The sequence below is a fragment of the Notechis scutatus genome, chromosome 1, assembly GCF_049901735.1.
Source record: "Notechis scutatus isolate UNSWTSFEM ecotype Mainland chromosome 1, rNotScu1.2, whole genome shotgun sequence".
Taxonomy (NCBI): domain Eukaryota; kingdom Metazoa; phylum Chordata; class Lepidosauria; order Squamata; family Elapidae; genus Notechis; species Notechis scutatus.
Genome location: NC_142009.1, coordinates 275,295,520 through 275,321,995, shown reverse-complemented (window position 1 = coordinate 275,321,995; position 26,476 = coordinate 275,295,520). Strand labels below are relative to the sequence as shown.

Here is a 26,476-nt window from a genome sequence, read left to right as displayed (position 1 = left end):
ATGACCTCAGGATGCTACAACCATTGTAAATACATGCTGGCTGCCAAGCAGCTGGATTTTGATCACATGATCAATCATGGGGATGCTGCAACCGTTGTAAGAGCGAGGACCAGTTGTAAGTCACTTTCTTCATTGTTGCTATAATTTGGAACAGTCACTAAACAAGTGGTTGTAAATACAACTTTCTAAATGAGTATGGTCCAGTGAAAATGAGTACGATCCAATTTTATTAGGTAACAAGAAGGGAGGAGGAGGGTACAAAGCAAGGTAGTACAAAAACATTCAGAGACCCAAGGACAAATGAAATTGGTGATTGTTTAGACAATACAGACAACTAGACAACACCGTATCAACAGTAGAGACCTTCAGATTTCTAGGTTCTACTATATCACATGACCTAAAATGGACATCTAACATCAAAAACATCATCAAAAAAGCACAACAAAGAATGTTCTTTCTGCACCAACTCAGAAAGCTCAAAATGCCCAAGGAGCTGCTGATACAGTTCTACAGAGGAATTATTGATTCTGCAACCCAACAGGACAGACACAGACTTCAGAGGATAATTAGCACTGCAGAAAAAAAAATTACTACCAACCTGCCTTCAGTTAAGGACCTGTATACTGCATGAATCAAAAAGAGGGCTCTGAAAATATTTACAGACCCCTCACATCCCAGACATAAACTGTTTCAACTCCTACCCTCAAAACGACACTACAGAGCACTGCACACCAGAACAACTAGACACAAGGACAGTTTTTCCCTGAACGCCATCACTCTGCTAAACAAATAATTCCCTCAACACTGTCCAATTATTGACAAAGTCTGCACTACTATTACTGTTAATCTTCTCATCACTCCTTATCACCCATCCCCTCCCGCTTGTGACTGTATGACTGTAACTTTGTCGCTTGTATCTTTACAATTTATATTGACTGTTTCCTCGTATAATTTGATTGCTTATTGTACCTTATGACTATCATTAAGTGTTGTACCTGATGATTCTTGACGAATGTATCTTTTCTTTTATGTATACTGAGAGCATATGCAACAAGACAAATTCCTTGTGTGTCCAACCACGCTTGGCCAATAAAGAATTCTATTCTATATCCCCTCTGTTTAGAAATACATTGTTGTATTTCATATACATGGTTTAAGCATATGTCTATGCATAGCAAAGGAATAAATACAAATCTGACCATTTATAATAAAAGATGGAGAGATAGTGAAAAGTACAAGAGTGATGTGAAGCTCTGAATAGGGGCCACAGTAAATATTTCTTTTGGTAATGTCAGGAATGGATCTCTGAAGAAAAAAAATGGACATGAAAAAAGTGGGGGGCGGGGGACATACAGTAATTATAGCATGACTATAGGAAGAAAAAGGCACCAGTCCTGTAAAAAAAAAAGATAGGCTAAGAATGCATGGGAAAGTATACATAAGGAAATGGAATGTGTAAGCTTTTTAGAACTGAAAATAATTATATCACAAATTGCTAGAGAAATGAGTGGAATTATTCTAATGGGAAATATGAGAAAGAATTCTGAGCAGTATTATCAGGGGAAATTGGCCTTGATTGAGGAAAAAATGCTTATAAGAGAAATGTTGGAAAGAGGGATAGATATTGAATGTTGTATATAGAGCAAAAAATAATAATTACGAAGTCCGAAAGAGTAAGGACTAAAGATAGAGGAAAACAAAATCAAATTGTGCTGAAAATAAAATATTTTTTGGGATTTCTAGATTTGATATAGTAAAAACAAAGGTAATATATAATAATTGACTGGAGAAGATGCTAATAAATATTTTAAAGGGATCGAGCTAGTGATAGTTTGAAGAATGGAATTGAAATGAATCCTATAAATGTTAGTATCTAGAAAAATGGAAGCCATAAACACCATGATAGTATGCAAAGTGGTAAAACTGTAGGAGTTTAGTGTTTGGATAAATGTTAAAATATGCTTATGGTTGCTTTTAGAGCAGCTATGAACTTACTTAATGTGTACAGAAAAATTTGTATCTGATGATTGGAAAAATGCTGTTTCTCCTCCCTATACAAAGGAAAGTTTCCAAGAACAAACGCAAATTATACAGCAGAATAAATTTGTTAAACCAGTCTGGGAATATACTGATTAGAATTGGGATTGCAGGAGCACCAGAGGTGAGTCAGTAAAGTTTGAGAAATACTGAAAAAGAAAATGCAGGATGGGTTTTCACTCTTCAGCAGGATACAGAGAGTTTATGAACTTCAGAAAGCTTATTGTGTATTTGTTGGTTTAGAGGGCATTTATCAAAAGTTAGTGGGCTTGAATGCTTTACATGAATATGGAATCAGAAATTCCCTCTCCATCATATCATAGTCTTTTTCTATACACAAGGAGACCAGCAATGTAGTCTTCTGTTTTTTTTCAAATGTTCGTCTAGAATATCAATTAATAATATAATTTTATCAGACACTTCAAAATCTTTTATAAAACTAGAATGTTCAGGGAGAATGATTGAAGATGGTATCACTTATGATACCAATATTTTGGCATCAAACCTGGCATGGAAAGTGAGTGATTACGTGCATTAGCAAGGCCTTTGCTGTTTTCAAAATTAATTGTATAGGCCTCCAATCAATTTATTGAACAATGAGCGTTCAGAAAAATAGCAGGATATAAGTGCAGTAAATAAATATGTTATATATTTTATAATACACAAAATAGTTACTGATACTAGTTTTCTATCAAATTTTTAGATTTCAAGGTTGAAAATGTCCAGTAATGTATTGGAGGGATGATTCCCATCATTAATTCTTAAGAGTGTACTGAAATATATATGTATGTGCATACATTTATGCACATACATGCTCTGGCTGAGCTGTTGAAGGAATTAATAAATGAGAGTAAGCAAAAAGGACTATAAATCATAATTCAATGTTGTCATCAGGAGCAAAAATTTGTTTCTTTTGATATAGATGAAATATTCATTCAAAGGTGAACAAGAATGGATTCAGGAATCAAACCAGAAGATTAAAAAAATACAACATACAAGATAGATAATGTATTTTAAAAGATCTTAGAGAACTAGCACATGGCTTCTTGTAGTAACTATATATTTTATTAGGAGTAGGTCCAAAAAGAAGGGTGAAGCTTTAGTACATGTTCTAGTATAATTTTATGGAAAGTTAGAATTCATTAAAAAGTATAACTTCCTGGAATGTTGACAATGTTGGCGTTTTTCCTCTATTTTTAGAAAGAGCGTTCTTCACAGAAAGCATCAATTTAAATAAAAACAGATGTTCTAATTGCAATATTTGAGAGTATTTTGGTCTAAACTAAGAAATAAGAAAGATTTGCAATGTTTGTAAAAAGAACCAGTTTTGACCATAGTAATGGCTCAGAATACATAAAGAACAATGCCATGTAGGATCTACAGGATTTGATAATACATCCAACAAGATCAAGCTCATATTTAATTACAAACCTTAAACAGCAAGCCCAACATTTTATTATTTAATTTGCAGTAGCAACTGGTTGTTAGACAGTCTAACAGAACTTAATTCTAGCTATGCAAAAAAGTTTTCAATTATTTCCTGCCTTCTACTTTCCCTTTTCCCTATTATGTTTTATTTTGTTCAGCAAAAATTGGCAACTGAGATGTATTAAACAGGTCAGAAGTTGTGAAGAGATAAATCATGAAGTCTTTGTGCTAATTCTAGAATCAGAGAAAATATATTTCTGAATCCCAATTATGAACAATGATGAATTATGAATCCCAATTATGAACAATTTATGTACATTTACCATAAATGGCGAGGAAGTGGAGAGGGTTGGTAGTTTTAAATTTCTGAGGATCTCTCATGGACTATGAATGCTAACATGCTTGTGAAGAAGGCACAGAAGAGGCTGTACTTCCTGAGAATGCTCAGGAAGATAAATCTATCTCAGCATCTACTCTGTCCTACTAACGCAGCACCATTGAGAGTGTCCTGACATGGCATTCTTGCATGGTATGAGAGCAGCTCTGTAGAGGACAAAGAAGCTCTACAGAGAATCATTATAACTTCCCAGAATATCATCGGGCTCCAGCTACCAGCCCTTGATGACATTTTTGCATCTTGCTGTTTGAGGAATTTGCACAGTGTTCTCAGAGGTTCTTCCCATCCTGCTTATAATCTTTGTGAACTGTTGCCTTCTGGCAGAAGATACAGAACAATTAAAACTTGGACCACATGTTTTCTGAACAGTTTTTATCCCAGAGCTATAATTGCACTTAACAATGAATTTAAGGACCACCAGCAGTGAGCTGTTGGACAGTATTACTTGGTCTGTTTTGTGGATGCTTGTGTGTTTTTAGGGGGTGGGGAATTTTGGCGGGTGGGGGGGTGTTTGAGGATTGTCATGTGTGTATGCGTGTTGGGTCTGGTCTCTGGGTGTTATGTGAACTTTGTTGTATGTGTATACTGTGTATATATACGTATAATGACAATAAAGTATTATTAAAAAATAGCTGGCGTCTGTGGGAGTTCATTTGTTATCTTGATCTACTATTGGTATCTGGATTGGCCAGACTAGGAAATAGGATGCACAACTACCGTAGATAAACCATTAATCTAATCTAATCTTGTAGTACCATTATACCTACTTTCCTTAGGTTATGCATATGATAATAAACTGTAGAATTGGATACCTTTTTATATTCTTTTAAAGTGCAGATGTGTTTTTAAGAATGTGGTCTCTATTTTTGATAGGAATTGAAGTTAGAGTCATATAGTTTCTTAAATCACAATAACATGTTATGTTAATTATATTATTTTGATTTACTGTATTTATTGATAAAATGTATCAGCTATCTATCTTACTACAGAGTAAGCCTGGGCAGCTTACAATCTTAAAAGACACATACACACACACACACACACACACACGCTAAAAATGTAAATAAATTAATACCAACAAACAAAAGCTATGATCCAATTTCAGATGGGGAGGGCAGGAGCAGAGTGGATGGAAGTGGGATCTGTTGTTAATTGATCAACCACCTCCATAAATCTTGATTAACTGCATATACTTACCAAACCCACCCAAAATATATTTTCCTTCTCTTTTTCTTGCCATTCACCAGAAGGAACTTTACTACATGACTTGTTATTTAAGTATCCTTCCTTCATTAAACTTAACTGCACTTTTGCTGTTCATTCCAGCATAAATTAACCAGCTGTGAGGCTGTCATTGAGCTGCAAGTCCATGTAATCCTTTTTTTTTTGTCTTCTGGGAAATGACCCTCATCCTCAATAAGACAAATCAAATAAAACATTATTTTGGTCACAGAACACATTTACAAAACATGCACCAAATAAATATCAGTAACAATGATTAATATAAACAAACTTCAGATATTCAGATGTTGATCTCACTACTGACCAATACAGGTAGTAGTCGTCTTGCAATCATTTGTTTAATGATCGTTCAAAGTTACAATGGCAATGAAAAAAGTGATTTATGACCATTTTTCACACTTCCAACCATTGCAGCATCTCTGTGGTCCTATGATCAAAATTAGAACACTTGGGCAACCAGCATGTACTTTTATCAGTTGCAATGTCCCAAGTTTATGTGAATCGACAAACAAAATCAACGGGGAAGCGAGATTCATTTAACAACCGTGTTACTAACTTAACAGCTGCAGTGATTCATTTAACAACTCTGGCATGAAAAGTCGTAAAATGAGGCAAAACTCACTTAACTGTCTTGATTAGCAGTGGAAATTTTGGGCTCAATTTTGGTCATAAGCCGAGGATTACTTGTATCTGTTAAGAATGAAATGTATGTAAAAGAAGCTTTGTGAAGTAATTTCATTATGTTGATCGGGGGGAAATTTAAAAATTTAAAATGTACATTTACCCTTGCATTCCCTCTCTGTGTTTTGAGAAACTCTATGCTAGAATTTCAAAGCATTTTAGATGTACGAACATTAAACTTGCATCACACATCAGAGTATAATTTCTCTCTTCGTTTTTTGCAGGTTTTTCAGGATCTTGGGACAATGGTGTTATCCAGTGCTTTTAAAGGATACAACATCTGTCTTTTTGCTTATGGACAGACAGGTTCAGGAAAAACATATACCATGATGGGAACTCCAGTGAGTTATACTTTTGATTCTGTACTTTGCTTTATCTTATTTTAAAAAAAAATAGTTCTAACATTCAAGATCACCATATGATTATTTTTTTTAAATGGCAACTTAATTGTTTGCATTAATATAACAGATGTAAGCATTTCCTAGTTCATACCGTATTAAAATAATACTTTTCATACTATTTTACAAGATTATAGTCATTTACTAATAATATACTCCTCTATATAAGAAAGCATGTAAAATAATATCATGGAACGCCAGTTAGTTTGGCTTTGTGAAGTTGAAGCACAGGTATGATGACAATTTTAAGCCGGAACATTATTTTGTGCTATTCCCTTTGCTTGGCATGTATTTTCCTGTGTGTTTCCTCAACACTAACTCTACACTTTTGATCAATGTTCCTCAGCCTTAACAACTGTTAAGATGGGGAGACTTTAACACTCAGCATGGCTCAGTATGGCTGGCTGGGGAATTGCAGAATGGGACAACTTGCTAGGTCAGTGTGCTGCAGCCAACTCACCACAGGCAGCTCACTACAGGACAACTCACCATGACCAACTCACTGTGGGACAACTCGCTGCAAGACAATTTAATAATCATACTTAATTATTTTAAATAAATAAAAATGTATTTTAATTTTTGCCATTCACATTTCATTCTGTCCCTCCCTTTGCATCCTTTCTTTAATGATTCTATTCCACCATTTCTTTGATATTAGTGTTACTCTTGGCCTACAGCAAGTTGTCCTGTGGAGAGTTGGCCGTAGCGAGTTGGACATGGCGAGTAGGCTATGGCGAATTGTCATAGACCCGGAGAATTCTGGAAGTTGAATCAATAGTAATGATTCTTCTAAAACTCATGAGGAACAGTTTTCACATAATCTCTTCTTTTTTTTCAAGGCTTCCATTGGATTAACACCTCGGATATGTCAGGTATTTATGTTATTAAATGAAACACTTCATTTAAGTTTGCTTAATTTTCTCACAGAAGATAGAAAATATAAATTATTGCTTTTCATAGGGTCTTTTTTCAAGAGAAAATGCCTCTTCCAAGCAGTCAACATCATGCAGAGTAGAAGTTAGGTAGGTATTCCTTAATTTTCTCATATGGTCATATGTTTTTACCAATTCTTTTTTTCTGTATCAAACCACTAGCAATTTGTTTCTGTCTGTGTTTCTTTGAACTAGAAAGCATAATTATTGTCATTTGTAATTACATCATGTTTTAGAGGATGTTTGGATGTCTAATATTTAGACTGTTCAGTTATCCTTAAACATTTAGAAGATCTATAAACTTTATAAAACTTTTACACTGACAGTATAACATAGGCATTGGTTATGATAGTTTGTCAAAGTAAATATTTAGTGATATATTAACAGTAAATGTAGTATATATTTAAATAATGGCTTTTACAGATGCAAAAATGCAGGGAATGGAATTAATAGGGTTTTGCAGTGTTTCTGATTTGATTCCTAAAAGGTACTTCAGAGTGTCTAGGAATAGGAACGTAGCAGTTTCTACAATTCTTTAAAGGAGTCATTCCTTTTTGTGGGATTGTTCAGTCACTCTTTGCATTTCCCATAAAATCCCAAGAAAGGCTGCTTTATAGAGTTATAATCGGGTATTACGTTCATTCCTTTGAAGGCTTTTATAAAACCGAATGCAAGGCAATGCACAGCTCTCCAGCATGCACAATTCTCCAAATTCCCTTTCTTAACGAGAATCTTCTCTGAGAGGAAAGGATCATTTTAGATTGAAACATAGTATTAACACCTAAGGTGTTTCCACATGGTTGCGGTGCCTCTCTACCAAATACTCCCCAAAGCTATTCTTACAATATTTTGTGACTATATTAATTTCATCACAAAAATAGCCAGAACAGATCTTAAGCCAATCAATAAAAAAAACACCAAAATATTTTTTGTCAAACTCTCTATTGTTTTCTCCACTATTACTTTGCTGGATTGACCTTGCTACTTCACTGTCCAAATACTTTGATGAAGAATATTTTGCTCATCTCTATTTCTTTGTAGTTTCCTAGAAATTTATAATGAGCAAGTCCGCGATTTATTAAGGCAGTCAAACCATAAGAAGCCATATACACTTCGTGTCCGTGAACATCCTGAGATGGGTCCATATGTTCAAGGTAATTGTCTTTTTAAAGGTAGATTATATTCAGAGAGAGAGAAAGGAAGTTTTTTTTCAATTTAATTTCCTTACATCTTGTGAAATGTTTTATCATTTTATCATTCCTTTTGCCATGCTTTTGCTTACTGCTTCTAGAAGTTCTGAGGGATGGAGGGAGATCCAATGATATTCAAAGAGCTTGTGGCACTTCTAAATTTTCCTAACTTTATGTTTTATGCACCTAGCTATCTAATGACTGACATATACTCCAGTTGCTGCCAAAATTTATTGGAGGTAAATTGTCAATAATTTTTGGGCAGAAAATTATTGAATGTAAACCTTGCATACAATATTCTTAATCGTGGCGTAGGCTACTAAAAACTAAAATTATTAATACAAACTACTTTTGAAAGGTGTACTTTGTATGGAATTTTGTAGATAAGATTGTTCTTGACAAAACAGGTAATTAGGATCTAGCTAATTACATCTGCCTAATCTTTAGGGGGCATTCCATATAAGGCTGTTGTATTTAATGTGTCTCTAAGGATCAGTTCATAAGGTCTTGCAAAATACTGATATCTCTCTGCTGCTAACAGTGTAACACTGCAGTTCAGACTTTCAAAAAAGCTTGTCTCTATGTCTAAAAATAAAATAAAACCCTCTTTGTTTAACAGTGTCATGTGATTGACATAAAATGCTTTAGTGAATACCCATACTGAACTGATTTCAAAATTGATAATTCCATTTGAATGAATTATTAATCATATCATACTAATAGTGTAATATGAACCTGATATATAAATGGAAGGACCTATCAGTACCTAACATGACCAGGAAGTCTTGAAAGATCAGAAGGAAGAATTGGTTTAGGATGCTCCCAGTTTTAAAGCTAACTATGTTTCAGTCTGTTCAGGTGTTGTGAGTTTAAGGAGTTTTCACTGTGTCTTCTGTGTTAGTGTTTATGGATGCACTCTGATGGATGCACTATAGAATGTATACCAAGAGCAGCCTGCATTAATGTGCTCTGCCATGAACATCAACTATTTCTCCAAATTTGCCAGTTATTGGTTGGAATTTATCATATATTTAAAGTTATTGTTCAATTGAAAATATAAGGCACTACAGTCAGATTCTTCCAGGTGAGTCAATGGCCAGCTGATTTGAAACACAAACCATTTTAGGTGCTCCAGATTTTGTCCAAGGAAAGTCTAAGAAACTTAATAGGCAAATAGGGTAAGGCTGAAAGTACGTTGTCCAACTTTCCTGTTCTATTAGCCCTATTAGGTGAACAAGAGATCAATTCTATAGGAAAGCTAAAATTACATTTATTGAATTCATGTATAATAACAGAATCTTGCAAGTCTGATTATGCTGTACTTTTTCATCCTCCATATACTCAAGCAAATTGGGGAGGAGTCTATTTGAGCCATTTTCAAATATTATCTGTAAGTTGTGGACATAAAATATAGTTCATCCCCATCCTATTCAATCAATGGATCTTGCATATCTCATCTTCCTTACTCTGTATACCTTCACCTTTACAGAATCTATGGACCAGCCCACCCAGAGCCTTATCTCCCATTGGCATACTGGAAGACACTACCCAGTTAGTTCACCCTCCCCTCTCTTTAATCTTCTTCATGCCTTCCTTTTCTATTGATGCTATCAACTTACCTGACCAGTCCATCTACTCCTCTTAATGCCTTTCAGATCTTCGCTCAGTTAACCTATGTTGTCACTATGTAGCTGATTACTATGATTACAGGGAACAAATTTATTTATTTCTGAGATTTCTAAACCATTTTACTCCCCAGAGGAAGTAAAATTGCTTCATTGTTTTCTGTCACTTTGATGTCTAAACTGAAAATGGATGTGACATTTTCCAATCCCATTACCTACCTGTTTGGCTATTGCTTGGAAAGTACCTGTCGCATATTATGTTTTAATAGAGATTAGTAAGGGAAAAGGAGACATAGGAGATTATTTGAAACATATGGAGAATGCTTTGTGCAATCGCTAGGTATCCTTAGTAATACATATTTCTTATATTCCATACAATTAAAGTACATTGTGTACCTTAAGTTTGATTCATTGATTTTGTATTCACAATTACCTTAAACAGTTATCCCTTCTTGTTCCAGCAATACTGTGATCCTTTGTTTCAGCATAATATATTTTTCTATTTGAAATCTTTGTTTATGAAATATATATCCTACTCTTTTGTCTTTTTGGCATTCAAGTTAGCTTACAACAAATTAGTAAGTCTAAAAATCAAAGGAGCACAGTGGGGAGAAAAACCCAGAAACATTAAAATCAAAAATTGATTGAAGTAATAATTAAACATTTGGCAGATGATGTTCTTTTTTCATCCCCCCCCCCCCAAATGTGCTATTTTTAGTTGGAGGCCGAAAACATCTCCTTGGTTAGTGCATTTCACAGGCTGGGCTCCACACAGGAAAAGATCTTCTAGGACACAGGTGTCAAACTCTATCATGTCACGGGAAAAGATCTTCTAGGACACGGGTTTCAAACTCCATCGTGTCACGGGCCAGATATCGCAATGTTTTTTGCCTTTGTACAGCTGGGATGGGCGTGGGGTGGGCATGGCCTGCACGTGACATCTGGCCCACAGGCTGCCAGTTTGACAGGCCTGTTCTGGGATATCCTATTAGGAAGGCTTCTGCTGCAGGGGAGATCATCAAAGAGTGCTAATCTCAATGTCACAGAAAAGATTTCTATTATTTAGTGCCCTCTGGATCCCGAGTATTAAAAGACAGGAATGTCTATGGAGATTCTCAGCCATCCAGGTCCTGGTTGTCCCAAAGGTGCTTTTCCAATAAGGGAGAGCATTTGTAAGGTTGAAATAAGGGGTCCTTGGTGCTCTCTGAGTTTGCTTGTTTTCTTGTGGATGTTTCATTATCCAAACTAGGTTACATCATGAGTGCTGAAGAAGCTTCTTGGATGAGAAGCGAAACATATTCAAAGGAAAGCCAGAAAGTCCAGTTGCCTCTTGAAAAAGTATCTTTGGGATAAAAGACAGGAAGATTTTTTAAAACTATTGATTCTTCTTTTCTAAAATCTCTTCCAGGGCTATCTCAACATGTGGTTACAGACTACAGACAAGTAGTTGAACTTCTGGAAGAAGGGATAGCAAATAGGTATTTTGTATTAAAGTGCTCTAATTCATGTTAGCTTCTTTTTCATAATTATTTTTCTCATTGTCCTTCTATATTGCAGCTTCCATCAGCAAAAGGAATGGTTAATCATTGCAAGGAATTATGCTCCATAATAACATACTAATCAGTGGTGTTTTCAACCTGCAGACGTAATCTTGAATAAATAATAGTTTCTTAATTTAAATGTTTTAATTCTATGAAACTTCTTTTCTTGTGTTTTATAAAAATCATGGAAATAATCTATATATAGCAGTATGTGAAGTCCATGTGATTCTATATAGCTTAGTCATGTGGTGGAATATAGTTTTACATTTAGTTCCAAGGATAATCCATATATGGTCTAAACTTCAGCTGCTTGTACCATAATCTGAATTTTGTATTTGATGGTTAACTTGTTTTCGTGTTTATTCTTCCATGTAAGTTGTCATAGTCACTATTACCTACCTCACAAAAAATAAAATATTAACCTTTCTTTTTTGTGTGTAGAATCACAGCAGCTACCCATGTTCATGATGCCAGCAGTAGATCTCATGCTATTTTCACAATCCAATATACTCAGGTTAGCTGAATTTTCCCAGTAATTTTTGAAACTCATAAAAGCAAATCTTGTTGGTGTTGATTTCATCTGTGAATACATTATAACAAAATGACATTGTCATAAAAGAAATTTGTACCATGGAACATTATATTATACTAATAAATGTGCAACCACTGATGAGTGGCATTTTTTTCAGTTGAAAGCTGCATCCCCTTTAGTTGAGCTAATTTGATATTGATGAGTAGGCTGAAAACCAAAAGTGAGAAGGCCATTATTATCTCTTCCTCTCTCTTTTCCCCTCATATCCTTCTGTTTCTCCTTTATGCCAACCTGCCTTCCATTTTCACACTTTCTCCCTCTCTGCCCAATGAAATGCTGAGATAAAAGGTTGATATTGCCTTTGCAACTTCATATCTGATGAAAATCTTCAGTGCTTATGTTAAAGTAGATTAGGAATTTTAATTATGTGTTCATCATAGCATCTCCCTCTCATGCTATGATTTTATTTTTGCTATTTGGATTGCATATTGTTTTAATTATTGTTTTAAATTTGACATAATAACCTCCAAGAATTGAGACTGTAGCAGGATAAAAATCAAATGAATACATATACTTTGCAGGCACACAATCCCATTGGTATAAATGCAAGTTAACCACTTGAAGCATCTCACACAATCAGTCTGTTTTGGAGTATAGAAGAATTAGAATTTTACTCTGAAATCACACTGCTTGAATTTGTTTTCCTTCAGGCTATACTTGAGAATAATCTGCCTTCTGAAACAGCAAGCAAGATCAATTTAGTGGACCTTGCAGGCAGGTAATACTTGGTTTTTGGAGTTAGCCTCTTAAAAAGCCAATTATTCATAATTGTTTACTGTTAATATTATTTCTATTTTGTACTGTTCACTGTGGAATTCCTATATGTGGATTCTGGGGAAATTCTTGGGTACATTTGAAGTACACAAGACATGATATCTTTAATTGGTAGGCAACCTGCAATTTTAATTTAGATAGCTGTATGTAAATTGTCTTACACGTGAGCTTGCCTACCTTTATTGGCTTTCTCGTGTGCTTCAAAATAAAATCCAAAATAGATTTTGAAACTCACATCAATAAACTGATTATTACTACATTACAAATGTCGATTAACACCTTTTTTGACTAATGTTCTTAATAGAAGGTGAAAGGTTGAACTGACATTTGCCAAACATAATATATTACAAAGGGAGAAGTAGTGAAATGGATTTTATTAGAGCTGTATATAGTACTTAACAGATTATGTGAAGATGCATTTACTATACATGGTGTTTGGAATAATTTCAGTACTCTGGAAAAAAATGAAACCTTGGAATGTGTCTGCCTTCTAGTGGATGGATATACAGGTTCTTTATTCTTTGGAAGCGATTATATTCATATTTTGTCAGTGTTATGAGTGCATGTACTTTGACTTCAGATTGCCTGTGATAGAATTGATAATAGAATAGTAATTCTGTAATATCTAGATGGCCATATGTGTGGTAAGTCCATGTTCAAGTCAAAGACTTTCTTGCCAAAGTTTAAACTTTGCATCTTTTGGAAATATTAGAAAACTTTTATGTAGGGGCTTGCATTTGTGAAAATAGGCTGTTCTTTTCATTATTTGAGAGTTGCGGGGTGTTTTTTCATTTCTTATTTCTAGGCTGCTACTTTTATATGCTGATAATTATCACTGTTACTTCAATTATCGTTTTGGTTGTGTGTTTCAGTGAAAAGGCCGATCCTAGTTATTGCAAACATCGAATCACAGAGGGTGGCAACATTAACAAATCATTAGTAACTCTTGGAATTGTTATCTCTACTTTAGGTAAACATAATATTAACTTTTATTTAAACCGTAATGAAACGTTAATGGACTACCTATTGAACTTCTCCTATGATGCATACTTGCAAGCGGCTATGAGTAAATATATGAAGTACTGTATTCATAAAATACTTCATTTGCTATTAGATGGGAGACAGGATTATAAAAGAAGCACTGCCTTCATACTTTATGATGTTGTGATTTCTTGTCTTGGTCATCTTTTTTTTTTAAAAAAAGAAACTCTTGCCTTCTCTTCTGTGGATTAATTAATTAGAGCAGTGATGCACATCTCCAGTTTGAACGTGGTCCGAGAAATGTCATGCAGCCCTCTGAGGCTTCTTCTTATCTTGCAGATGACCAGCTGTGGCAATAGCTCAAGTTTTCTCCAGTCCCCCTTCCCATACTGCTTTTCCATTGTCACTATGGAACCTCTACTGTTTATCTTCTGTATTTAATTTTCTTGGGGTCCCACCTGTCTACTTCATTTCTTTACCACTACCAAAACAATAGTTGCCCTACTGACATTTTCTTGGCTCTTTGTTTATCTGTGATGATTTTGCAGTCAATTTGGGAAACCAAGAGAAGCAGCAGGGTGACTTGAGAGGGTAGACTAGGAAGCAGCATTCTTTGTCCTTCTGCTTTCCTTCAAACCTTTTTGCAAGAAATGAGGAGTGCAAGGAACAGTAAAGAGTGCTGCTGGTTTTATCCACTCTCAGCTTCTTCCTGCTAAGTTGCCTTATTTCCTGTTATCTTTTAGTATCAACAGGCAAACAGGAAGCAGCTGCAGTATTAAGGAAAATAAGGAGAAAGAAAGAGCAACGTTTCTTTATGTATACTGATAATATTTACACCAAGACAAATTCCTTGCGTGTCCAATCACACTTGGCCAATAAAGCATTCTATTCTATTCTATTCTATTCTATTCTATTCTATTCTATTCTATTCTATTCTATTCTATTCTATTCTATTCCTTTTAGACTTAAATTCCTTCTCTGCTTTCTTTCTGTTTCCTTCCACTTTACTGCTTGACAATCATAAAATTCAGAAACTTGGACATGTTGTGATTCCCTAGAAGAGAGATGAAGAAAGAATCACTTAGTGAATGAATAGACTCTGCCTACCAGCCCCTTCCTAGTAATGGTAGTGGCAAACTCCTTGCTTTCAATGGTGGGGAAGTGTCAGCAATTTGCTGAAGAGAGTAGCAGCTAAATAATGGGAGAGAATGATGTGAATCATTCGTATGTGAGTGTCTGGTCACTTATAAGATGCCACCCTGTTTGCATTTTTAGTGAGTTTCAAATGTTTCCATCATGTTCAAGTTAGCAAACATATATTAGATATAATTAAGTGGGTTCCTTGAAGTACCTTATGGTTGTTCTTTATTTGATTTTTATCCCACCTCTATTATTTTATAAGTAAATCAGGGGTGAACATACATAATCTACTATTCAAAGAAAATACAGTTAAAAATTAAAAGCAAATAAACTAAGTGCAAAAGGAACAAATTTACCATTTGTTCCACCAACCATTTGTCATTTACAGATGCCATTTGCCATGACAGAAAAGTAATAGTGTCCCAACACCAATGTTGGTGCTCATTCTTCACATTTTCTTGTTGGAAGTGCTTAAGCATAAGAATGGTACTAATTTAATTCTCAAAGACCTTTTCTTCTATTTTTCTCTTTGGAGTCCCTCGTCCATGGGATGAAATATCCACTGTGCTTTTCTGATGTCATTAAAACCCCATTTGATGGCTTTCTATATATAAAATTGGATGGCTGAATTGTGATATTTGGCACCTTAAAAGCTGCCTAACCTGTGATCAAAAGACCATAATTATTGAGTAACAGAACCAGGGGTGTCAAACTCAATTTCACTGAAGGCTGCATAAGGGTTGTATTTGACCATAGGGGGCTGGGGGGGACATGGCCAGCTCGACTTCACTCGTGTCAAGGCACCTGTGGTGGCCTGATCACTTTGCCAGTGAAAATGGACTCCCGAGCTCCATTTTCTGCTCCCACGGCCTCCTGCAACCCTCTGCCGGCAAAATGCAGCTCGGGAGCCTATTTTCGCTGGCAGAAGCATTGCGGACCTGTCCTTCACTGTTTCCAGGGTACCCCCTGTGTGCCAGATCCTGCCCCCTCGGGCCTTGAGTTTGACACCCCTGAACAAAACAGTACACTTTTACTCAAAGTTACTATAGCATGAAAAAAATATTTTTGGATTGTTTGAAATATTTTTTTTTTACTATATAAGTCTGACCTTTTTTTTCTTGCTTCTTAGCCGAAAACACTCAGATGTTCAGCAGCTGCCAGAGCATCAGCAGTATAGCCAGTGAAGTGGACAGTGACCGTACAGACAGTTACTGTGGCTCCAATATCAATAGCTGCAAGCGCCAAGCTTATATTCCATATCGGGATTCCATTCTTACTTGGCTCCTGAAGGATAGTCTGGGTGGCAATTCCAAGACCATAATGGTTGCAAGTAAGTATAATGATTTGCTTTGATTTCAGGAGTGGTCATATGATCTAAATATTCCTAAAAACAGTATTCTGTTAATTGCCTGAGGACAATGTAATATCTCTGCATCCAGTTTTGGTCACCATGATGTAAAAAAGATGTTGAGACTGGGTAATTAATCCTATTTGTTCATTAGGTCAGGCAGCCATCACTGTCAAATAATGAATAAGCTAAAATTTGTACAAAATTTTCAAACAGGGACATGGACGCAGCATGTTCCAGTGATTTAGTCAAATGTTATTAAGGTGTATGTCATCATAAATTTGTGATATTTTGAATAGGCATAATTTTGTCTCATACTTTATAAAAAGCATAGATTTGTTTGCCTGCTGGCTTATCATTCTATGTTAATAAAGACTGTCCTGAAAAAGTTTTGGATGTAACCATCTGTTGAAAAAATAGATCACTTACCCATATTTTCAATAAAGTTTACTTTGGCAAAAAATGGTTTTTTGATTCATCTATTATCTGAATTAACATAAAGATTTGGCCAATAAGTGATTAGATGCAGAAATATATTTTATAGCATAAACATCTAAAATGTGGCTCCTAGTGAAGGATTTACTAGATATCTTGGCTATAACTTTAGCTTCAGGAAAGGAATCACATAAAGCAAAGGCCATTACTGGTCTAAGTCCATTTCTCTTTGAAACATTTCAGTTTTTCTTACTGACAATTTCTGGTGATTGCATGCATGAAAAGAGTAGCATATCAACACATAATGCTCTTGATGGAAGAACACAATGCAAATGGTTTTGCATTCAAAATATCTAAAGCACATTTTAAATTTTTAAAATAATTTTCTTTTTCTATCTGTAGCTATTTCTCCTGCAAGCTGTTGCTATAATGAAACTGTGAACACCTTACGCTATGCTTCAAATGCCAAAAAAATTATTAATAAACCTCGAGTAAATGAGGTGAGCTACCTTGTGTGTTTCTTTTATTTTATTAAGCATTTTTGTTAGCTCTCTACAGGATTATATCATTTTTGTTTGTATAATTTTTATGCATTTTTAAAACAATTGATGCTGCAGTTTTTTTAGTGTCGTCTTTTTTCCTAATACATTATAGTAGTTCTCACTTAATGACCACATTTGGGATCACCTAGTCCATTGCTGAACGACGTGATTGTTAAATGTAATGTAATGTGACTGTGATGAACTTAATGACATCAGTTTTGCTGTGGTGGTTAAGTGAATAACTGCAGATTGTCAAGTGCATCATGTTGTGGTTGCAACTTGCGACTTCCTGCCGGCTTCTCCAATGACTTTGATTGTCAGAAGCCAGCTGTGAAGGTCACAAATAGCAATCATGAGACCCTGTGACTGTCACAAATGTACACCAATTGCCAAATACCCGAATCATGATCATGTGACCATGGGACACTGCAAATGTTATAAATGCATATTGGTTCTCAAGCTCCTGAATCATGATCAGGTGATGCTACAACAGCTGCAAGTTCAAAGATTAGTTGTAAAACTACTTTTTACATGCCATTGTAACTTTGACTAGTTGCTGAATGAAGCAGTCAATAAGTGAGGATTATCTACCAGATGTAGTAGCAACAGCAATAGCATTTAAACTTATTTATCATTCCACAATGCTTTACAGCCCTCTCTGAGTGGTTTACAGAGTCAGCCTATTGCCCCCCGCAACAATCTGGGTCCTCATTTTACCAACCTCAGAAGGATGGAAGGCTGAGTCAACCTTGAGCCCCATCAGAATCAAACTCCTGGCAATGGGCAGAGTTAGCCTGCAATACTGCATTCTAACCATTGGGCCACCATGGCTCATGTAAAGTATGCTGTCATCATATATTTACTTATTACATATGCAGTTCCCTAGTATTCATCACACATTAAGAGGGAAGAAGATTTTTTTTAATATTTATTCAAAATTTCAAAGAAAATTTAAAAAGAAAAACAAGTTCTCACATTTTACAGCATTTTCATAGCAGTGCACATATCCTTTAGTGAAAATTCTGTTCATTTACTTCAAATATATCTGTCGCTTGTTTGTTGAATCCTTACTTATTGTGTTGTTATTAAATTACCATATTTATTTATTTACATTACTTTACATATATACATATTTACATACACATATATCATGTGTCTTGTTCTTCTTTGGAATTTCTTTGATCATTTTCACTAAACATCTTTACTTCCTTTTTTTAGCCAATTATACCATATATTCCATATTGTAAAAAAATCTCCTTCTTCCTTATTTTTTAATACCATAGTTAATCTAATCATTTCTGCGCATTGATGGGTTTTATTAATTACCGCCAGATCTGAGGGAAGAAGATTTAATTTAGACATTCAATATTGGGAGAAATAATAACGATGTGCAATCCTTAATTATTATTTTTTCCTGGTAATTGGGAGGGCAGAATATATTGAATGATAATGCCAAAAAAGTCCAATAAATATAGTTTAGAATCAATGAATTGTTTCCTTATTTTTCAAAAAGTGTCTCTTTTCAGGATGCAAATGTGAAACTGATTAGAGAATTACAAGAAGAAATACATAGATTGAAGGTTATGTTGATGAACTTTGAGATGGTATGTGCAACTATATTACTTATATTGAATCAAAATCATTCAGTCCATCTATATATATTCTTAGAAGTGTAATTTTGCTCTTATATCAAATCTGATGGCAATCCAATATTGCCGGTTAAGAATGGCTTTTCCTGAAGATATCAGTCAGATTTGTACTGCCTGGATCTTAATCTGAACCAAGGATCATGCATTTGCAATTAAATGTTTTTTAAAAACCATTTTAGTTATTAAGACCATATATTTATTTTGTCATTAAATTTTCTCTCCTAATAATTTGGCAGAGCGTGATGCAGCACACTTGACATACAATGGGCCAAATTTCTGCTGTGATTTACAGGATGGTGCTGGTTGGTTATCATTAATGAGCTAGGACAGCATCTCTCCTTTCAAATTACATTTCAGCTCAGAAGAAGTCAATAAAAGGAACAAATTACTCAAGTAATTGGAAGAAAAATGAGTAATTTAGAGATGCTATTACTGTACATGTCCAGAAAACTACCAAGCCACTGAAGTTATTCCACAAGTATTTGAAATTCAAAGGACTTTAACTGTAATTTTGGAATATAATTATCTACTATGGTGATAGTTTAAATATAAGTCTTCCAGTGCAATTGAAAGAAGAACCAATCCTTTTTCAGCTTCAATTGAAGCTGAAAAATTGAAAGAAGAGTTCCAAGTAAATCTATATTCCTTCAAGCTTAAGAGAATAACTTTGGGATTTTTTCTTTATGGATACTAACAAAGCTGTGAATCTCATGAGAAAAATAGTTTATATTTATTTCATAGCTATGCTAAAGAAGAAAAATATTCTATGAGGACAAGCTGGAGGGTGTAACTTAGTAAATTAACTCTGGTTAGGATGGATTTTTACCAGCCTATATATGTAATTGAAAGAAAGTTCCAATGTACAGTTTTATATTTATGAAGGGGATTTGAAAATGGGTTTTTCTTTCTTTTTCTTCCCCTTACGTATAATGCTTGAGTAATTCCTAAAGTTTGTAAAATACTATTGGAAATTAATTTGAAAGTATGTAAGCTAGGAAGAAGTTTTAAAAAGATGTATTAGAATTTATTGTCTTTAGAAAAAGTTTAAAAGAAATCTTAGGTTCAAAATGGATATTAAAAAGTTTTCCCTTTAAGGTTAAAGAACATGAAAGAGTATGGTGAATTTTGTTAATATAAATGATGATAGATCAATAAGCCTAATTAGAAATACATATTACTTCTCACAACAGGGAAGAAAAGAAAGAAAAAATGGATTTTAGTTAAGATCATGATATACATTGTTTTAAAGAAAGATTTTATTTGGTCCTGTTTCTTTGGGGATATTGTTTCTGAATTTTACTCAATATAGAAAAAGTGAAATTTATACTTTTGTTTTGAAGATTTAATTGTGTAAGATAAAGAATTGGCTTTTAATACTTATAGATAAGGTAAAAAGTTGAGATTATAACTGTATTAGTATTTTACGGTATTGGAAAGGGTTGGAAGTCAGCCCTTTGTATTTTTTTTCTTTTTCTTTCTCTCTAAATCCTGCACTGCCCTCTTTTCTTCTGTTAATTTATATTTCCCATTGTATTTTATGTGATAATAAACTTCAATAAATAAAATATTTAATAACATATTTAATAAAATATTTAATAAAATATTTAAAAAATAGAAATAAAGAGAAAATGAAATGCACTGGATACCACAGAACATTTATATGTCAGGACTCCAACAAATCCACCCACATTCAAATCATAAGTCTCTAGCTGCATCTCAAAGAAAAGAAAATCGATTTATTAGAAGTGGCCATGTTGGTGTTGGCTGGATGCAGCCGATACTAATATACATCATTCATTTCGCCCTTGACCCTGGTCTTGCCTCCACCCCCAAATGTGTATTCTCCAATGGGACACATCCATCCCCAAGAGTCATCAATCATGCTCTCCAGTAATATCCTTGCACTCCGACAACTTTGGACTGCCAGGGTAATTATCTAGGCACTTAAGGAATGCACTGTTTTCCCCCATTCCCTTTTTCTGGCAGCTAAAAAAAACAAAGGAGTATCTTTTTAGTTGACATTATCTAGAGCAAGAGTGTCAAACTCAATTTCATTGTGGGCCATATCAGGGTTGTGTTTGACCTTGGGGGGCAGGTGGGTGTGGCAGGGTGGGCATATGCTGCTCAATGTCATTCTTGCAGCTCTCTGCCAGCAAAAATGAAGCTTGGGGGGCTGCATGCGGCTCCCCCAGGCTCTGTTTTCAGTTCCAACGGCCTCCTACAACCATTTCCCAGCGAAAACAGCTGGGGGGGGGCACATGACCTCCATTTTTGTTAGCAGAGGCGCTGTGGGCTGGTCCTTTGCTGTTTCCAGGGTGGCCCCACGGGCCATATCTAAGCACTTTGTGGGGCAGATCAGTCCAGTGGGCCTTGAGTTTGATATCCCTGATCTAGAGAAATGTTATCAAGAAAATTGAAGCTGCATTTTAGTTACTTAACATAGAGAAAATAAAGTTTACACATATATATGTATATATATGTTTCTTACATCTCCTTAGAAATTTGTGCATTGTGAATATAAGAATGTTAGCCCTTCTGCAATATGAATAGTCAAATATACCATAATTAGGATAATCTTTTCTGTTCTTACTTTCTTTTCCCACTCTCAGGTCATTACTTTGTACTGAATATAGAAACATTTTGGAAATCTTATTAATGCTTTGTCTCTGCAGATGAATTCTAGTCCTTCATGGAGTGATGACAAAGAAGGAAATCTTACAGAATTAGTACTTCAAAATGAAATTAAGGTTGGTATGCATTATGTTTTTCTCAAAACTGCAAAAGGAGATCGTGGTCACAGATTAATATCTGGAAGAAAAGGGAAAAAGGAAAAAAATGATGAAGTTTTGAAATATGTCCTAGTATTTCTGTTTGATAAATAAAATGGGTAAGTTGTGAATGAAGCAAAATCCAATCTTTTTTTTTAAATAAAGAAGCTTATATTAATATAAGCAAAACTTAACTAAAAAGAGACACTACTGACAGTGATCGTTTTACATTTAGAAAATGGGTAATCTAGATTTCTGATTTTGAGTTCATCATTGATTTTGCTTGTCAGAAGGTCACAAAAGATGATCACATGACTCCAGCACACTGCAACCATCACAAATATGATTCAGTTGCCAACAACATTTGAAGTAATATAGAACTCTTATAAAAAGCTTTTTATCCTGCCCTTATTGTTTTTTTATAAATAACTCAAAGCAGCAAATAAACCATACCTTTCTCCTCATATTTTCCCTTCTGAGGTGGATTGGGCTGAGAAAGAATGACTGGTTCAAAGTCTCCCAGCTGGCGTTCATGCCTAAGGCAGCACTAGAACTCACCTTCTCCTGGTTTCTAAGCAAGCAACTTAATTACTGCACCAAACTGGCTCTCAGATTGTGTCTTACTTGCATGAAAAAAACATTAAAATAAGCACCTTTTTCCTCATTTATCATCCCCAAAGATTGACCAGTTGACCAAAGACTGGACAGATAAATGGATTAACAGAAAAGCTATTATGGAAGAGTATAGCGTGGATATCAACAAGAAAAAAGCTGGAGTGACAATAGACTCCAATTTACCTCATTTCGTGGCCATGGACGATGACATCCTTAGTACTGGAGTTGTACTGTACCATCTCAGGGTGAGACAAGATTTCTATATTTAGCTATTACTTCAAAATGACATAAGACTTAATAATGAATAGAAAACTTTAATCTGCAATATTTGCCCAATAGGTTTCAAAGGTTTTGAAAAGGTTCAGAAAACAGAATGGATAAATATTCAAATTTTAATTCAAATATTTCTGCTCCTATGTCTAATATATCATTGGGGCTTCATAGTAGTGCTTGTAAGGAAAATCCTCAGTTATTAAAAGTCTGAATAACATAATCAACAACATAATAAAGACTACAAAGTAATAAAGAGTAGCAGAAACTTTTAATAATTAGCTATATTCTTAATAATTAGTCTGTCTTTACCATAATAATCATACTCTACTGCATCATGAAATTTAATATTTCTGCATGATATTGTTGTTATGATTTACATGTTGGGTCACCCAAACCTTTGGTAATAAATATAAGCATTTTAAAGTTTTCAAAATTATTAACTGTACATATCTATGCTCAAAGTATACAAAGGCTATCTTATATGGCAAAACAAAAAGGGCAGTGGATAGATTAAAAAGAAATTATTTTTAAAATCAAAAATTATATTAAGAAGAGCTAGAATGTCCAACTTGTTAATCCCTTGCCTAAGAGAAATATCATTTATAAGGAAGCTGTAATGTAAATTATAATATCTGTGTATTTTAATATTGTCATGTTTGTTCTTAAAGTATTTTAAAAATAGTGCTAGTTTATTTCCTGTTTATAATACCTAATCCAATTTATTTAAAATTCACAATTTATACTTTGCATAAAATTTTCAACTGAGTTTGTATAACCCAATACTTTTCTTTAAAAAATCCAATTTAGGCTTCTTTCCAATTAATAACTATGTACAGAAGCTTAGCCTCAGCTCAAGGATGCCTTAATTACAATTCATAAAGTTTAGGTCTACTATTGCATTCCTTCTGGGACCAGTTTTCTGAGCTGTTGTGAAAGCGGTTTGTCAGTCTTCTGTCAACACAGGTCTTGCTGTTTGTATGATGCAAGGCATTTCAGTTGCAGCTGTAATGGTGATGGTCAGAAGCTGAGGCTGAGTTTTTGCTTCTAGTGGCTATGGACAGCAAAACCATCCTGCTGAATAAGACTACCTAACAGCCTCCTCCCGCTCTGTGGATCATCTCCATCTTGGGGCACATGGATGGAGGCTGCTCACGGTCTGGGTTGGGACTTCCTAATAAAATAGGAGGCAACAGGCTCTCCTTCTTTTGGGGAAAGCTCTCAGTCCCAGATCCATGAGGCTGGAGCATATTCATTTTATATACCATTCCATATCTTATTACCATTTTCAATTTTCTGTATAGCTTCTTCCCTCTTTTATCTTTCTTAGTTTTATTTTATTTATCTCATCTCAGTTCAAATCATAATACTTATCATTCTTTGTCTGTTCTATTTCCCGCTATCCATTCATCTTTTCTCTTTAAACAAACTTCTCCTGTACACTGATTGGAGTATGACACCTTTAACTCTTTCCCCTAACTTAATAATACTTAATATAACACTTAACTTATATTGGGATTCTGTTTAGTACATTCTAAAATTACACAATGTATTTTATAAGAAAAACAACAACAACAACAACAAAACATATTTATAGGTATATAAGACCACTATCAATGCCATTAAAAAACTAATCATACATATTAATACTCATTTATGTCTTAAGCATTTTATTCTAAATACACATATAAAAACACAATCTTATGTACCTTACAGAATCCCTTTTTCAATTAAATTTACCCATTGTCTCTAAATGAATTTTGTTTCTTTAAATCTTGCTTCCCACCATTAAGGCTTCTCATCCCTTCCTTTCTGTCTTTCTTATTCTTCTCCTTGCCCTTTTTACCCCTTTGTCTCTCCTCCTCCCTTTTCTTCTTCTGCTTTCCCCCTTTCTGTTGTTTTCTAACCTTGTATCCACCGTTCACCTCATTTTTCTCTTTTTTGGTTGTTTTTTCAAGCCTTAAAATCCCCTTTTTCTTTTCCTCTTTCTCCTCCTCCCCAAATAGAATCATTTGTTCATCAAAGATGGCTTCTTCTTTGTCCTAGTCGTCCTGCTGCGCAATCAATTTTTCATAAGTACATACCGCCATTTCTAGAAATTGAAAAAGAGTGCCCAAAGTATCTTTCCCATCTTGTTCTTCTTTTTTATATTTTTGATATTCAATTTTTAATTCATCCACAAGCAATGCCATCGTAAAGAGAAAAAAATTTTCCCAGAACAACCACCCGAGTGCTTTTAATCAAAAATAATTCCCAAGAGTTCCAAAGTCACCAAACAATCCAAATAATCTATTTCTTTTAATACTTTTTTCTTTCTTCCATTTCTCTTTCTGGGGTTGCTGTTTGATCAAAAAGTTCCAATTAAGATATATCTTTTAGAAGTCTTATTAATATTCAATAGCTCTTTAGAATTCTAGGCAATTCCTCCTTGTTTTCAAATTCTGCTCCAATTTTTTTTTTCCTCTCCCTTCCCACTTACAGCAAAAAGATTTTCCTTTAAATGTTCAGAAATCCATACCTCCAATGCGGGTTTTCCGATTTCTCTTAAAGTTCTGTCGCTGTCACGTTCGGAAGGAGAGTGAAAAGAAAAAAAGCTTTTCCTTTAATTTCCATTCGCCGCTTGACACATTCTGGAAACTATGTATCTTTAATAAGTTTTAAGTTCCAGGGTACTTTCACTGTTACTTTGTCCTGGTCAGCAAAGATCACTTTCATTTCTTCACAGCTCCTCCTGCACTTTCTTTTTCCGGCTGAGCTCTTCTATGTGGCGGCCATTGCTGACTGCCGCTCAGCTGCCTTTGGAAAAGGGGGTTTAGCCGGCTGGGGAAGAAAGGTGCGATATCTCTCGACCCTGCCAGACCCCCCCTGTCTTCCCCACCTTCTACGGAGGTGGCTTAGCCCCAAAGCCAAATGGCTCGGGGCACTCGGGCAGTGAACACAGGCAGAAACCGCGCACAGTCGCGGATTCCTGCCTGCTCCGAAGCGCTGCAGACCGGAAATTCAGAACTACCGGTTCTATAGAACTGGGCTGAACCGGTAGCATCCCACCTCTGGGCTGGAGTGATGGAAGCTGTGCTAGCCATGTATCAAAATATGTTACTTCTTCCATCCTTTCCCCATATTAGGGAGGCTGGTTATTGAATGTTTTCCTTGCCAGCAGGAAAATCCACCTATCACTACTCTGCAGTATACATTTAGGCCAATACCACTCATGAACCACATTAATGAAGCAAAGTAGACATAGTTTATCTCACTTTAAGGCCTGGAGACCATTGCAGAGATGATATATTATCATCTTTATTATTGGTATTTCAGCATAATTATTGTGATATAATTAAGGGGGAGATATATGAAAATAAGGAATTAGTGTTTATGTTCATTAATATATCACATTATATTCTTTTTTCTAAACTAACACCTGTTGTTTAAAATATGCATATTGTTTAATTTCAGTTGGTAAAAAATACCATGAACTTTTTTCATCTTAAAGTTTTGGCACATGCATGATTTCCTCATACTTATAAAGCTGAAATATTTTGCTTAACTGTTCAATTAGAACAAAAACCTGGATCCTTTTCAAATGTCTTGCCAGGATTAGGAAGAATTCTGATGTGGCAAAGCGCTGAACAGCTGGCTAATTATTATTATTTTTTTGAATTTTGCAATCCTTCCACATCAGATTCAGAAAGACTGTAGTAGAAAGATTTTTTAAATAATTATTTTAAATATTTGTATGCTGGTCTTCATAACAAAGCAAAAAAGCTCTTTATTTCTCCATATTAATTAATTTAATGATGATATCTTTATTTGGAAAGAAGCCTAGTTTGCAGTTTTATCAACAAGACGCTTATTTAAACCCTTTTAAGCCAGTTTCATTAACACTACACTAAC

General features: G+C 34.8%; 1 protein-coding gene across 1 annotated transcript in view; it reads left to right on the top strand.

Annotated features, from left to right (window-relative positions):
• The window catches only part of STARD9 (StAR related lipid transfer domain containing 9), a 97,551-nt gene that overhangs the window by 27,665 nt on the left and 43,410 nt on the right, over window positions 1–26,476 (top strand). The window contains exons 4-16 of the mRNA XM_026671282.2: window positions 6,010–6,126; window positions 7,023–7,055; window positions 7,144–7,205; window positions 8,157–8,269; window positions 11,339–11,408; window positions 11,913–11,985; window positions 12,714–12,781; window positions 13,710–13,807; window positions 16,088–16,288; window positions 17,144–17,241; window positions 18,810–18,887; window positions 21,605–21,679; window positions 22,381–22,560. Of these exons, the coding sequence (XP_026527067.2) occupies window positions 6,010–6,126; window positions 7,023–7,055; window positions 7,144–7,205; window positions 8,157–8,269; window positions 11,339–11,408; window positions 11,913–11,985; window positions 12,714–12,781; window positions 13,710–13,807; window positions 16,088–16,288; window positions 17,144–17,241; window positions 18,810–18,887; window positions 21,605–21,679; window positions 22,381–22,560 (1,266 nt within the window). The remainder of the gene's footprint in view (window positions 1–6,009; window positions 6,127–7,022; window positions 7,056–7,143; window positions 7,206–8,156; window positions 8,270–11,338; window positions 11,409–11,912; window positions 11,986–12,713; window positions 12,782–13,709; window positions 13,808–16,087; window positions 16,289–17,143; window positions 17,242–18,809; window positions 18,888–21,604; window positions 21,680–22,380; window positions 22,561–26,476) is intronic.